Here is a 13,797-nt window from a genome sequence, read left to right on the forward strand (position 1 = left end):
ACAAGTATGTTAATAGAATATGCTCTGATGAACTTATAGCAGTGCTTCCTCGACGCAATACCCTCGAATAAACCATCAAGCATCAAAATCCCACCCTTCCACTGTTGAGATCTGTAGATGCCCAAAAGTTTTTTTTTTTTTTAATTTTAACAGAGTAAAAAACTCGGACTACTAGACTGTAGAATTTTATTCTCTGCTTCCCGACTGTACTAAACTGCAGAAGTTTAAATGTAATGTGAACACACATCTCACTACTCAACTCCCCACAGTTCCCTGCTAGACATGATCCCAAATAGTAACCTCTTACGTTTCAAGTGGCAACGTCCATTGTTTGGGGTGAAAAAAAAAGGGAAAAAAATAATCAATCTCGAAATTCATAAATTAAAAATGGTCATCACTGAAAAAATGCAAAGAGAGGCAAAGGGAGTTCAAGTTATTTACAATTTTGCATGTCGTATCCAAATGCGTTTATGATTGAATGTCGACAAAACAGAGATTGTTGGGACATTTATGCTTGAAACTTTGTGGACAAGTCAGGCATTTCATTATCATTTTTTATTTACTATTCATCTTTTACACATTTCCAACAAATCCATAGAAACCCATCTCTTGACATTGGCATGATTTTTGTTGTGAAAACCCCTTTTCCGTTCAGATATAGTCTGGTGATTGTTTTTATAATCATTAACTTTTAGATAATCACAGATAAAATCAGAGGATACGTAAAGGTACTATGGACACGAAGCCTATTGAATATCACATATTCAACTTATGAGTCGATTATCAAAGTGGCCCCTATGTCATTGAATGGTGGTAAAACAGATTGTTGGACGTTCATGACTGAAAATTGTTCAGCAATTTGGGAATAGACGGAAGTTTATAGCAAATATGTGTGGACTACGGATTGTGAATTTTATCAATGACTATAGGAAGTTACGATGATCTAGTGGTTAACGACACAGACTGACGACCTGAGTGTTCCAAGTTCAAATCAAGTTCTATCCAAAAAAATCATTTACAATTCATATTTACATAAACGTATATATTTTAACGTATATATAAACGTATATATTTTATAAGAAGAAGAATATATGCTTCTCCAAGAGTTCTCTTATCTTCACTGCTGAGTTCCGCGATGAAACACGAAATGACCAACACCATAATTAATTGAGACCTCTGTTCTTTCTTTTGTGAAACCACAGAAAACCACTTTATGTTTTTAAAATATAAATTTATTTTAGCTGTCCCAAAGGTCTTCACAAGGAGTCTGCATTATGTGTCTACATGCTTGTTCTTTACAACCCGCTTCCTGGCTTTTTGAAGCCCGTTTGTTCACTTCGGTGACCAAACTCAAACTCTACTCCTTCCCGACCTCTTGACCTCAGTTCCGCGATGTCATCATTAAAAAGCACACGTCTCTCGACGTGCGACCTTTCCAAGTACGCCTGATTAAGGTCATTTTGATTATTTAACCCAGTCAATTTATGTAAACATCCTCGGCTAAAACCCATTGCTACACTTTATTCTGTAAACAATAAAAAAACTCCCAATATAAACTATTTTAACACTATCACTGGGCAGATAGATAAATAGATAGATAGATAGATAGACAGAGAGATCCATAATAACTAATTTAAATTTTAACCATGTTATTATCTAACAGGATGTTGGCAACCTTTACGTGGTCCCCCTCGTAATTTTCGATGTCTTTCAAGAAAGAATTCTAAATAGAAAATTATTGAGGAAATCAATGCCAACAATAGAATCCTCGGATTGATACATGATGATAATGAACAATGACTTTACAGACTCCTGGACAACGTCGGTTAGATACAGCGATTATATTTGCGAACAAAGTTATCTCGGAGCCCTTTAAGGTATACCCAACAAATATGGATGTTTATCGATTAAAGTGCTTTTCAAACTGAACCCGAAAGCGGATATACTCGTTTGTTGCAGACATGCCATTATCAAAAGAAAGGAATGACAAAGTCTACCTATATAAAAGTCATTATTATTAAAAAAAAAAGACCTTGTTAATGAAAGATAAAGTTCGTAAAGAATGAGAGTTCAAAAGAGTCCGTGAATGTTCTTGAGAAAAAGAGGAGTATGCTCTTAAAGCGACGCAAAGTAGACATGTTTGTTTCAACAAGTACCCCCCCCCCTTTTATGAGTGCGCAAATGAATAAGCATAAAGGTGGGTGCATGCTTGCGTGGGTATTAACGTGTCTGTATTGTTAGTGAGTGAATGCACACGCATATAAACTTGTGTTTATGTGTGTTTCTTGAATGGCGTGCGTATGCGCTCCATCATTGAAAAGCGATAAAACCAAAATTGTAGAATATTTATGACTGACAATTAGTGAAAAAGTCAGATGTAGACTTCAGTTTATTGGTACCAAAGACGTTTAGATTCCGGAAAGGATTAGTAATTTTATCATTCAAACACGGTAGTGTTTGATGAATATATGGTTAAGCGGCAGTTTAAGTCATTTAGAACTGCTTTAAAGCTTCACCGCTTACTCATGTTTCAACCGAATTTCAAACAATTATTACAATTTATAGATCACCTTTTCAGCTATATTGTGAAAAACTACTGGTGTACAAAATCATAAAAAACGTAAGGATATGAGCGATGTTCTTTATGACTCGTTTCCATAGCAACCACGTCGCCTCAGCGACTACTATTGCTACCAATTCACCGCTCTCACGAAAAGAAAAGTAACAAGTGAAACAGAAAGAATGAAAGCATGAAAGGGAGATAATTGGGAAATTTTATTGAAAGTAGACGATTGCTATACATTGTTATTACCTATGTGTATGTTGTGTTTATGGGGGCAAAAAGTAAGACTGAAATTAAACAAAGAAAAAGTGAATTTACTGGAAGCCTGGAAAAATCATGGATTACAATAGAAAAATGCGAGCATGAAAAGTAATATGGTTAAGCTTAAACATGGAAAAGTAAAGGACAAGATATTCTAGTAAAAAATATAATAAATTTATAATTTAAAATATTGCAGCATTAAATTGTAAAAAATTCAATTTATAACATTATATAATCAATTCTTAAAGCTGGAATATTTTAAGTTATCCATTTATTATATTTTTTACTAGAATATCTTGTCGTTTTCTTTTCCAATTTTAACAACCATTCCTTTACTTTTCCATGTTTAAGCTTAACCATGTAACTTTTCATGCTCGCATTTTTCTATTGTGATTAACGATTTCATGGGTGGCATTTTTGTGGCTCACTCTTTATAAGATTTCAACATTTTTATATTTACACCCAATAAGCATAATATCGTCCAGTGTTTGTGCCTAAAGTGCTGAAAATGATATAAGATATATCGTCTAATCTGATCTGCGATACGTGTCGGAATAAACACGTCGAAAAATTGTCATTAGTAGGGAAACAATCTCGTGTATTCTGCAGGTGAGAAGCCTCTCAAAAAAAGATCTATTCATTTCGAATGAATCGATTTTTATTGTTAGTATTCGTTTCCTCATATCTTTCGAGTTAAAATTCTTTATAGAAAGATATCGAGTACTTACAGGGAGAGACCACGTGAAGGTTGCCAATATCCCTAAATAAAGGTTTTTCTAAAGATACGAATGTGGCACACCTGTGTTAACCATTTAGCCGATGGGATCTACTTGTGGTGGTGGTTTATTTTACTTTTGGGGTTACCGCTTATAAAGAGCAAGATTTATTCAAGGATACGGGCTAATAAGATGGGAATGGATACCATGCAAAAGACGAAGGAACTTATGGGTGTATTAAAGATTATTTAATGGTATGGCATTTATTTGATTACTTTCGTGGCGAACCAAGACGCGATCTTGTTGACATTGGATTTGAAGATGACCAAGTTGTTATTAGTAGGGAAGCAATCCCATGTATTCCGTAGATAAGAAACCTCAGCAAAAATGGTCTATTCATGGAAATTCCGCCTGACGCTTTGCACAAGGAGAAAGAAAGGACACATTTTCATTGTGGTTGCAAAACGAGGTCTTGCCGTGAATGTCTTACAATGAGGAACCAAAGACGGAGATAGTCGAGCACATCCATGGAAATGACAATGGAATAGAGGGTTGGTTGGTTGTTTTTGTTTTACGGCATATCAACCCTTTTGAGGTTATTTAATGCCGAATCCAAAGATTTTGAAGAAAATTTTTTTAAATAGAATATATTTATTGTTTTCACGTCGGTTTCTATTTAACCTAAAGTTGGGACCCTAACTGGTACTACCACTCCGGGTCAGAGTGGACCTGGGAGCAATGGTAATTAAAGGGTGGCTCCACACTCCCCAAAGCCCACAAGCTGGGGCCTCACCACTGGATATAGTTTAAGGTCATATCCAGGACCCCCATTGAGGGACTTTTACCCTCTGAGGGGGGGGGGAGCAGGCGGCGTATTCTAATGCCCCACCGACAGGGCTAGGAATAGAGGGAGACTAACGGTGAATCACGTAAAATAGTGTAAGAAATAGGTCATTTTCCACTAGATTACAAAACTGTTTTGTTATTCTGGCAAGTGTTTAAGTGCATCCTATCAATTTAAAATCATAACTTAATGCATCCTCAACAATAAATTTTGCATAGTTTCACCAAAACAGCCTTGAATATGTAATGTTCTGTTTTCTGAGACGTTGATTTTGCTTGATGACATTTCACATTTCTTTCAATCCTCACAGGCGATGGCGATAACGACTAAAGTCCGGACGAAAAGTGGTCGAACACTGGAGAAAGTTGTTTATGTGAATAAAGACGATTATGAAGCGATTAAAGCTGGCAAAAAAGACGCAGTGAAAATCCTTACCGACTACTTGAAAGGCGAAGAACTGGAAGTAACCGACTGGGAAGAGGCGAAAATGAAGACCATCAAGGCCTTCGTGAGGACAAAGAGCGGCCGCGTGATCACAAAAGTAAGTAAATCAAACATTTATTAAAATTGATTCAATTCCACCGATGGGCTTATTTCCCCACGATAATTTTAAACTCTTCCTATATATATATATATATATATAAAGCTGAATGTGTGTGTGTGTGTGTGTGTGTGTGTGGTCACGAATAGGCTCCTATATGGTTGACTATTTAAAAAAAAACTGATTACATATAATGATAGAAGATGTATCGAGACACAGGAATGGGTATGTTTGATCTGGCAGAACGGTGGTTTATTAAAATTGTGGGGTCTGCGTTCGCGCCTGGTGCACAAAGTATTGAAATAAAAAATTTAAAAATTAAAAAAAAAAAAACGTTTACAAGTGTTTTTGATATAGATGTACATAAGAATACTTTGATAAGTATGTTTTAACTTAAATAGGGATTGTATAATAAAATTGTGGGGTCTTCGTTCGCGCGTGGCCTCCATAGAATGGAAATAGGTACAAACTTTGATAAAGACTTTTCATATCTATCTTGCGTAAGTATACTTTGATAATTATGTTTCAGTTTGAAGAAATATGGTATAATAAAATTATGGGGTGTTCGTTCTGCCTGACCTCCATAGAATGGAAATATGTCACAAAGTTTAACAAGGTTTTTTAATATAGATCCACAGAATATTGTGATAAGTGTTTCAGTGTGAATAGGTATGGTATTATAAATTATGGTGTTTATCTATTTTATTTTTACTTTCATTATATTTTGCTTCGGTTTTGATACCTCCAAATACAAAGCTATTTCTTTACAACCCTTCCTTTTCATAGCCTGTCATACTTTCATATATCAGAGTCCATTTTCTGTAGGCTGTTTTTGAACGCAGTCAACGACGGGTACTTTTGCTAGTATATATATATATATATATATATATATATATATATATATATATATATATGTGTGTGTGTGTGTGTGTTACCGTTTTATCTGTTTGGTTACATATGTTTCGGATGTTGGACCATATTTACCATCTAAAAGCCTCGTTAGACTTTACAGAAATCTGAATAGGAAGTGAGAGTAAAAGAGTCAACTTACACACAACTAATAGGGGCACACACACTTGTAATTATACAGACATAGATGCATATGCACATATGTACACATATATATGCATATATACACACATACACATATTACGTATAAAAAACAGAATTCTTCTTCCTGTAATCCTGATAACCGTGCGTATTTTTATTTAAAAGATTTTTTCTTTTACCACCCGTTCTCAATCTTTTTCCGGTTTTCTCAATTCTTAAATATACGCTGACAACTCGCGCGCGCGCACACACACACACACACATACACACACACACACACACACACACACACGCGCACACACGCACACATACACACACACAGCAAAAAAATTAAATCACAAACGAGGCTCTTTCAATCGAATGAGACGACATTTCTTTCCACTACTGTATCTTTTTCTCCCTCTCGCTATCTCTCTTTTTCTATCTCTTAAAACATACTAATAGCTCAGTTTCACTCCCTCCCGCTCCCTTTGTTTTTTTTACTTTTTCCCTTATCTTCATTAATATAATAATAATAATAATAATAATAATAATAATAATAATAATAATAATAATAATAATAATCTGAAAACAAAACATATATATATATACATATACCTATACATACATATATACATGCATATATATATACATACATATATGTATATATACATATATATATATATATATATATATATATATATATATATAAATACTAAGCAAAACGCCAATTTTAATATGTGAACATTAAATTCAAAAAACATAAGTACGAATCCAGTATATGGTATTGCCGAAACATATATTTTGAAATCGGCGACGATCGTAATAGATTGCTCAGATTTAAATAAAGAATATTTAAATAAACTAGATTTTAAAAATTACATTTTAATTTGTTTTTTATTTTTTATTTTACATATATGCATAAAAAGAACATACAAAGTACATCTAAGCGAAAATGTATGTATGTTTGTGTGTATGTTTCTGTGTCTGCTATAAACTTTAGACAGACACGACAAAAATTCACAAACACTATATCATATCGAAGCCCCATCCTTCGCTCGAAAAATATCGAAAAATTGGCCAAAAACGTTAATTTTTTTCACCCCGAAATAGACAATTTTCGACAGGGATGGGGGTCAACAAAAACGCTCTTCTCGTGACGATAAGCCGTTCTACGCATGCGCCAGATTACGTCATGACCTGATTTACTTTAAATAGTTGAAAAACTAAACCAATTCCATGTACGTCGCGTTAGCTCAGTTGATTAGAACGTTTGTTCATTATCTAAACGTTTTGGGTTCGAATCGTGGTGTGAGATGACTTTTTTTTGTTTTCAATTTTTTAAATTTAAATATTGAACCAGTGTTATTTAAGCCATTTTCACGTAACGTTCGTTTTTCTGTTTTTTTTTTTACTTCGCTTATCCACCCCGACCACACACCCCAAAACACCCGGGTACCCACCGATGTTTTAAATTTTAATATCGAAACAGTCTTATTTAAGCCATTTTCACGTGTTCATTTTCTGTTTTCATCGTTCGTTTGCCATACGTTAGTTTTTTTGTGTTTTTTTCTCGCTTAAGTTTTAACGTTGTTTTCTTTTCTTTATTTCGCTTATAACAAACAAACCTGGTCATTCACGTCGTCGTCGTCGTCGTTGTCGTCGTAACGCTCGACGACTTCCGGGCGCGCACCTGTCAATTTGGTTCTTACTTAAATAAATTCAAGCATCTTTCACTAACTCATTCTGGCTGGCCGATTTTATTTTCAAACTTCGCCTCAGGGCTTCGGGTTCGATCCTACCCCCCGGTTTCTTTTTTATTTAACACCACACACACCTACAAATACACGGGCAACGCCAGATACCCCCGCTAGTTTTAAATAAAGTACATTAGAAAAACTATGTTTGAAAAAATATAATTAATTACTGGAACAAATGCATAAAGCGAGTGAGAGAGAGAGAGAGAGAGAGAGAGAAAATAAATGTTGGTTGTTTTTTCTTCGGCAGCGTCATGAAATGTTTTTTCTTTGGCATAAAAGGTAATGTAGAAAGCGAGCGAGAGAAAGAGGGCGAGAGCGAGAGAAAGACCTGGGAAGAATATATACAGAGAGAGAGAGAGAGATAGAGGGAGAGGAAGAGAGAGAAAAAATACAAACTGACACCGTAAAGTAAAAAAATGAACGCAGCAATTTACTCAGAGGCCAAAAGTAGGTATCACTACAACGCCATATCTGAATGGTGCATTAGCGTTCGTTTAGCATGCGAATACCATTAATCCGGAATATGCGAATGGTCAGAGCTCAGCCAATCAGAATGGGCGGAATTCGTCTGGGAGACTTTATTATTTTTGAAACGGAAAAGAGAAAGATTATGTTATGTTTATGAGTTTATGATCCCGTTACGAAAGGATGCAAGCACAATATATGTATAATGTGTATATTTTCTCCTGGTGTTGACCGGGGGTGGTAGAAGGACTTGATATTCAGACGGAAAAATAGGGACTTCTTCCTCTAAAAATGGTTGCGATTGTGATGATGTTGCTCCTAGAATGAAATGTATGATTTTTTTATAACGTGTCTAAAATATCGCTCTAAAATTACATGAGAACATACATTTTAGTTTACATCGCACTGTTGAGAAAGTACTGTTAATTTTATAAAATTATTTTTACATATACTGGCTTTAAAATGCAAAAGTCAAGTATCATAGTTCAATTGTGCTCTAAACAGAAATATTCGTTTCATATAATCATTACCATATATTGATTATCATACCTGTCATATCAAAGACCATACTGCTGATTTTATATATGGAGCTTTTCAGCTTGTGTGGTAATAAAAGGCCTCACCTGCACTTGTGATGCTAGGCTGAGTAAAGTATTAACTTTTGTCAAAATCGCATGTTTTTTATTTCATCGGATTATTTCGATTATCGATTTCTGTCGAAGATATTCCTATAAAAAAATCCTATCTAAAAACACTGGCAGACACATACAGTACCTTCGTGTAAAATCTCATAAAAATCGGCCAGCCCTTTTCGAATCCATAGGAACTCTCTCTCTCTCTCTCTCTCTCTCTCACACACACACACACACAAACACACACACACATACACACACAGACAATGTTCCTTTTATGTTTTAATCAAATCGATTCATTACCTTCTCTATTGGTGTACCGGGAGGAACCTTCACATGCCTCTCTGCAGTGATATAGTCCACAATGCATTATAGTCTATATTGCAATATTGATTTTTAAAATCATCTGTAAATAACGACTTCACTGAAGTTTTAGTTTAAAACGGAAAAATCAAGTATCATGGTTCGATTGTGCTCTAAACAGAAACATTCATTTTGAACACGCTACTGTCTTATCAAAGAGCCAACTGTTAAATTTAAGACATTATTTTACATTACTTGAATTAAAGTTAAACGCACAAAAGTCAAGTATCTTGGTACAGTGGTGCTTTAAAAAGAAACACCCATTTCGAACGCACCCTTATCTTATTAAAGAACATTTTGCCGTTTTTATACGCCGGGCCTTTCTCCTTTTGCGGTGATAAAACTTCTTAAACGCACATGTGATGTTAGATTCTATAAAAATGTTAACTTTGGTCGAAATCGGACTGCCTTCTTTTATTGTTTTTTTTTTTCTAACGGAATCCGATACAAAACCTTCTTTTTTTCAGACATAAGCTTCGCGTGAAATTAAAATCTATTTCATATACTCCAGTGTCTAGCTAAACAACTAAAAACAGCCAAATCTTAAAACCCAAAATTGAAATTCCTCCCCCTCCTCTCCTTACCCCTCCCTTTTATCGCCCTCTCTCCCATTCACCCTCCCTATATCACTATATCTCCACCCACGCCTAGCTGAATTTGCTACCCTCCTCCACACAATACAATCTAAACTTAACTATTGACCATCTCCGCCCCCTCCCCATTATTATCTCTTCCCCACCTTTTTTCCTCATATTTCCTCTAAAATCGTTCTTCCCAATAATAATAGCCATTTCAGTAAGGTCTGACGAGGCTGCTGGATCGTAAATATGGCCCGGCAACCGGAACATGTGTAACTAAATAGATAAAACGGCAATAAAAAAATAAAACGCATATTTGCTCTGCAATAGTATTGAGCACTCTCTTCAAGTTTTTACTAATTATCATTTTTGCTATATATATATATATATATATATATATATATATATATATATATATATATATATATTTCAAATCATGGTAAACAGGTAATGATTCTTAAAATAACATTAAGACTAAATGTAAATTCGTTAAAAGCAAATTGATTCAGGAGATTTATTGACTTACTGGCAAAATAATTTTCCAACGAAGGACAATATTTGTTGATATAGTTTTAGAGGTTAAAAATCTTCCAAGAGTATATATATATATATATATATATATATATATATATATATATATATATATATATATATATATATATATATATATATATATATATGTTTAACTAATGAAGCCCTACTAATCCGTATGAAAAAAACAACAACCATCAATTAGGTTCAATACGAACGGGAAGGCCCGCTTAAGTGCTTTTTAAATTTTAAACGATTTTTATCGCCTTTTCATTAAACTCACTAACGGTTTTTTTTTTTTTAATTTTTCATCACTCGCATGACGACGGCTTATCGAAGTCGAAAACGCTCACGAATTCGGCAAATTTCTTTTTACGCTCGAACAGAACGTTCAAACACTAGACTACAACCCCCCAACCCCCGGATTGCAAGAGAAACAAACACAAATTATCCTTGCTCTACAATGAAACTTGTATATATATATATATATATATATATATATATATATATATATATATATATATATATATATATATAGTCATTCGCCTACAGTACTGTTTCGCTGTTCATCAGTGCTGCTAGATAGGCAACTGCCTCAAGCCAGGATCGAAACCCAAACGATAGTCAAGGCTTCTTACCATTGCGCTATACGGCTGCTGCTGTGTGCATTATGAATTAATATTTGACATCGTCTAAATACCCCTATATATATATATATATATATATATATATATATATATATATATATATATATATATATATATATAATGCTGTACTACCCGTTCGGTCAGTATTAATGTATGAGCGTGACACTTCTGACGTACAGAAAATAGTTTTTTGTTATTTAACAGAAGCATTTCTATGAAAGTATATATATATATATTTTTTAATTTAAACGCGAAAAAAAAAACAACAATTGGGCCGATGAAAACGTACACAGTAAAACAATACATTTTATTGTCGCGTTGATTATTTATTTGTAACGCAAATAAAAAAAACATATTTCATTCATGTTGGTAGTGTAGAAGAAAATGTATGAATGTTTTTAAGAAAGGTGTATTAAAAATGGAGAATAAATTAAAAAATATTAAGGCGGTGAGTAAATCGCCGTTGTAAAATGTGTAGTGTTATGACCCTTTAGGCTGTGATCATAGCGTAGTATCTGTTAACTGTGGCAAGCGGGAGCAATGGTCAAAACATTATTATTATTATTATTGTTGTTATTGTATTCTTATTAATTAATTTGAGCGACGCATGCTCGCTGGATTAGTTATTATGATTAGAAGAATAAACAATTAAATTGAGGAAGAAATGATTGACGTGTAAATCGCAAAAGGAATGCGAAAATAGAAAATAGATGTAAACATTCTTTTGGATTTGGATAAACAAATAACTAGATGGAAACATTAGGTTGGTCTGAGACACGTAATTAGGTGACGTGGGAGAACACGTGATGTAGTTAATTTTGGAGAGATTCAGGGAGTTGAGGATTGACCACCAGAGCAGACAGACGTCTAGACAAGGGTGGACAGACAGCTAGGAGCGGGCTGTAAGAATAGAAAATGTAGAAACTCCAGATCCTGTGAAAACCATTTGAGACAACTGTAATAAATTTATATTATAAAAATATAAAGAGTTGTTTTAATGGTTTCACAAATAAGAACAGATGTCTCAATTGGTTGGTGCTGATCGCTTCATGGTTCGTCACGGAGCAACAGGAAGTTAAAAGAACTCTTCAAGAAAAAGGTATGAAGCATATATTATTCTTCTTATATATGAATTGTAAAAATATCCCGTGTGATAAGTCTGATACAACATGACTCGGTTTACACGTCAATATCATGTCCTCTGGCTAAACAACATAATACGATTTATACGTTTATTATCTGTCCGTTAAAAGAACAATATCTTACATCCACTAGATAACACATGACACGTTTTAATATATCATCTCCTCCAATAATAAACCAATATACAACAAATGCTCTTATGGTTGTCAACGGGTTAAAGTACATATATTTGTAAGAAAATTGCGTTAAAATAATTTAAACATAATACGGAAATGAACGATGTAAAAAAAAAATGCAGAAAGTATTAACAATTGTTTATTTGGATAATTTAAACGCGAAAATAAAAACGATTGGGATGCTGAAAATGTACACAGTAAAACAATACGTTTTATTGTCGCATTGATTATTTTTTATGTACGCATGCGCAACCGGAAGTCGTAAATCGGATGTTGGGTTACAACACCCGTTACAAGGTCATTTGAGTTTTATAATTATATAGATATATAGGTCGTCAGGATTAACTTGATTCTCGCCTCGGGTACGCTAGTATATGCATGAAGAATGAAACGCTGATTTTAACATGCAATATATTTTCTTCCCATCTTGTATTAAGTTCTGTACTAGATCTGCTTAGTAGGTGATCGTCGCTCAACTGTCTTGTTGAGTCGTCTTACTCCTCACTGCTCTTTCTTCGTTCCATCCAATAACCGTAGATGTTTTCCTGACTTCAATACTTCACCGTATTACTCCTTTCCCGTGTTGTTCTAACTTTTCTATGCTTCACCTTAGTATATTTTTGCACAGTTTCATGGAATCTCATATACACAGTTCTGAGCCATATTTTTTTCTGTAGGGCGCTTAACTAGTACAAGATTCTTTCGGAGAGTTTATCCCATCCTGATTACAGTCCTGATGTCATATGGATTACATATTCTTTAGATAATATAAATTATCAATCCTCATCGCAAAAATTCAGAAACACAACCCCGTATTTATTCCGTAGTTCTCTTTCGCTCTTACTGCATATCAATTGATTCTTTAAAGATGATGCGGTTTGAATATCCGAATTGTATAAGATTTTGAAAGTTTTTATTTACTTTCGGTTTCTGTGTTTCGAAAGTTTAATTCATCTTGTCATATTTACCAGATTAGTTGAATCCCCAACAATTTAGATTTGACATTTTGATGTTTACTCCATCTTAGATGGCGAACTTAGCACTTTAATCATTAAAATCTTTCACGAAATTCGTGGAAGTACTTTTCATTCAAATCTGTTGCCAAGGTCGCTAGAAAAATAGTGGGATGCTCCTACCGCTCCAATAGAGATCTCACTTCTGATGCAATTCTCTATCTATATAAAAGCCATTTACGTCCAAGGATGGAGTACTGCTGCCACATCTTATCCTGCCTTTACAGAATACAAAATAGACTTCGTAGCTTAGTGGGGGATGCCCTTTTCTTTTCCCTGCAACCTCTCTCCCACAGAAGAGTCGAAGAGACGTTGCGAGCCTGCTTTTATTTTATCGTTATTTCCATGGCAAGTGCTCGCCTGAGCCCCATTCTCTGGTTCCCCCCTCGTCAATCTTTCAGGAAAAACAACCGTCTAGCTGAAACCACAGTCAATAATTTTTCCCCACTCTTTATTTGTGCCTAAATCAAAACATAGATTCCATGAACAAAGCTTCTTTCTTAGAAGTGCACGCCTGTGGAACTCTTTTTCGTTT

The 13,797-nt window shown here is 34.4% G+C and overlaps 1 protein-coding gene across 1 annotated transcript in view; it reads left to right on the forward strand.

The window, feature by feature from the left end:
* Window positions 1-13,797, forward strand: part of LOC145240304 (uncharacterized) — a 243,164-nt gene that overhangs the window by 101,829 nt on the left and 127,538 nt on the right. Inside the window, exon 9 of the mRNA XM_080103886.1 lies at window positions 4,695-4,925. Within this exon, the coding sequence (XP_079960012.1) occupies window positions 4,695-4,925 (231 nt within the window). The remainder of the gene's footprint in view (window positions 1-4,694; window positions 4,926-13,797) is intronic.

The sequence above is a fragment of the Euprymna scolopes genome, chromosome 19 (genome assembly GCF_053919585.1).
Source record: "Euprymna scolopes isolate OS-2025 chromosome 19, ASM5391958v1, whole genome shotgun sequence".
NCBI classification, from domain to species: domain Eukaryota; kingdom Metazoa; phylum Mollusca; class Cephalopoda; order Sepiida; family Sepiolidae; genus Euprymna; species Euprymna scolopes.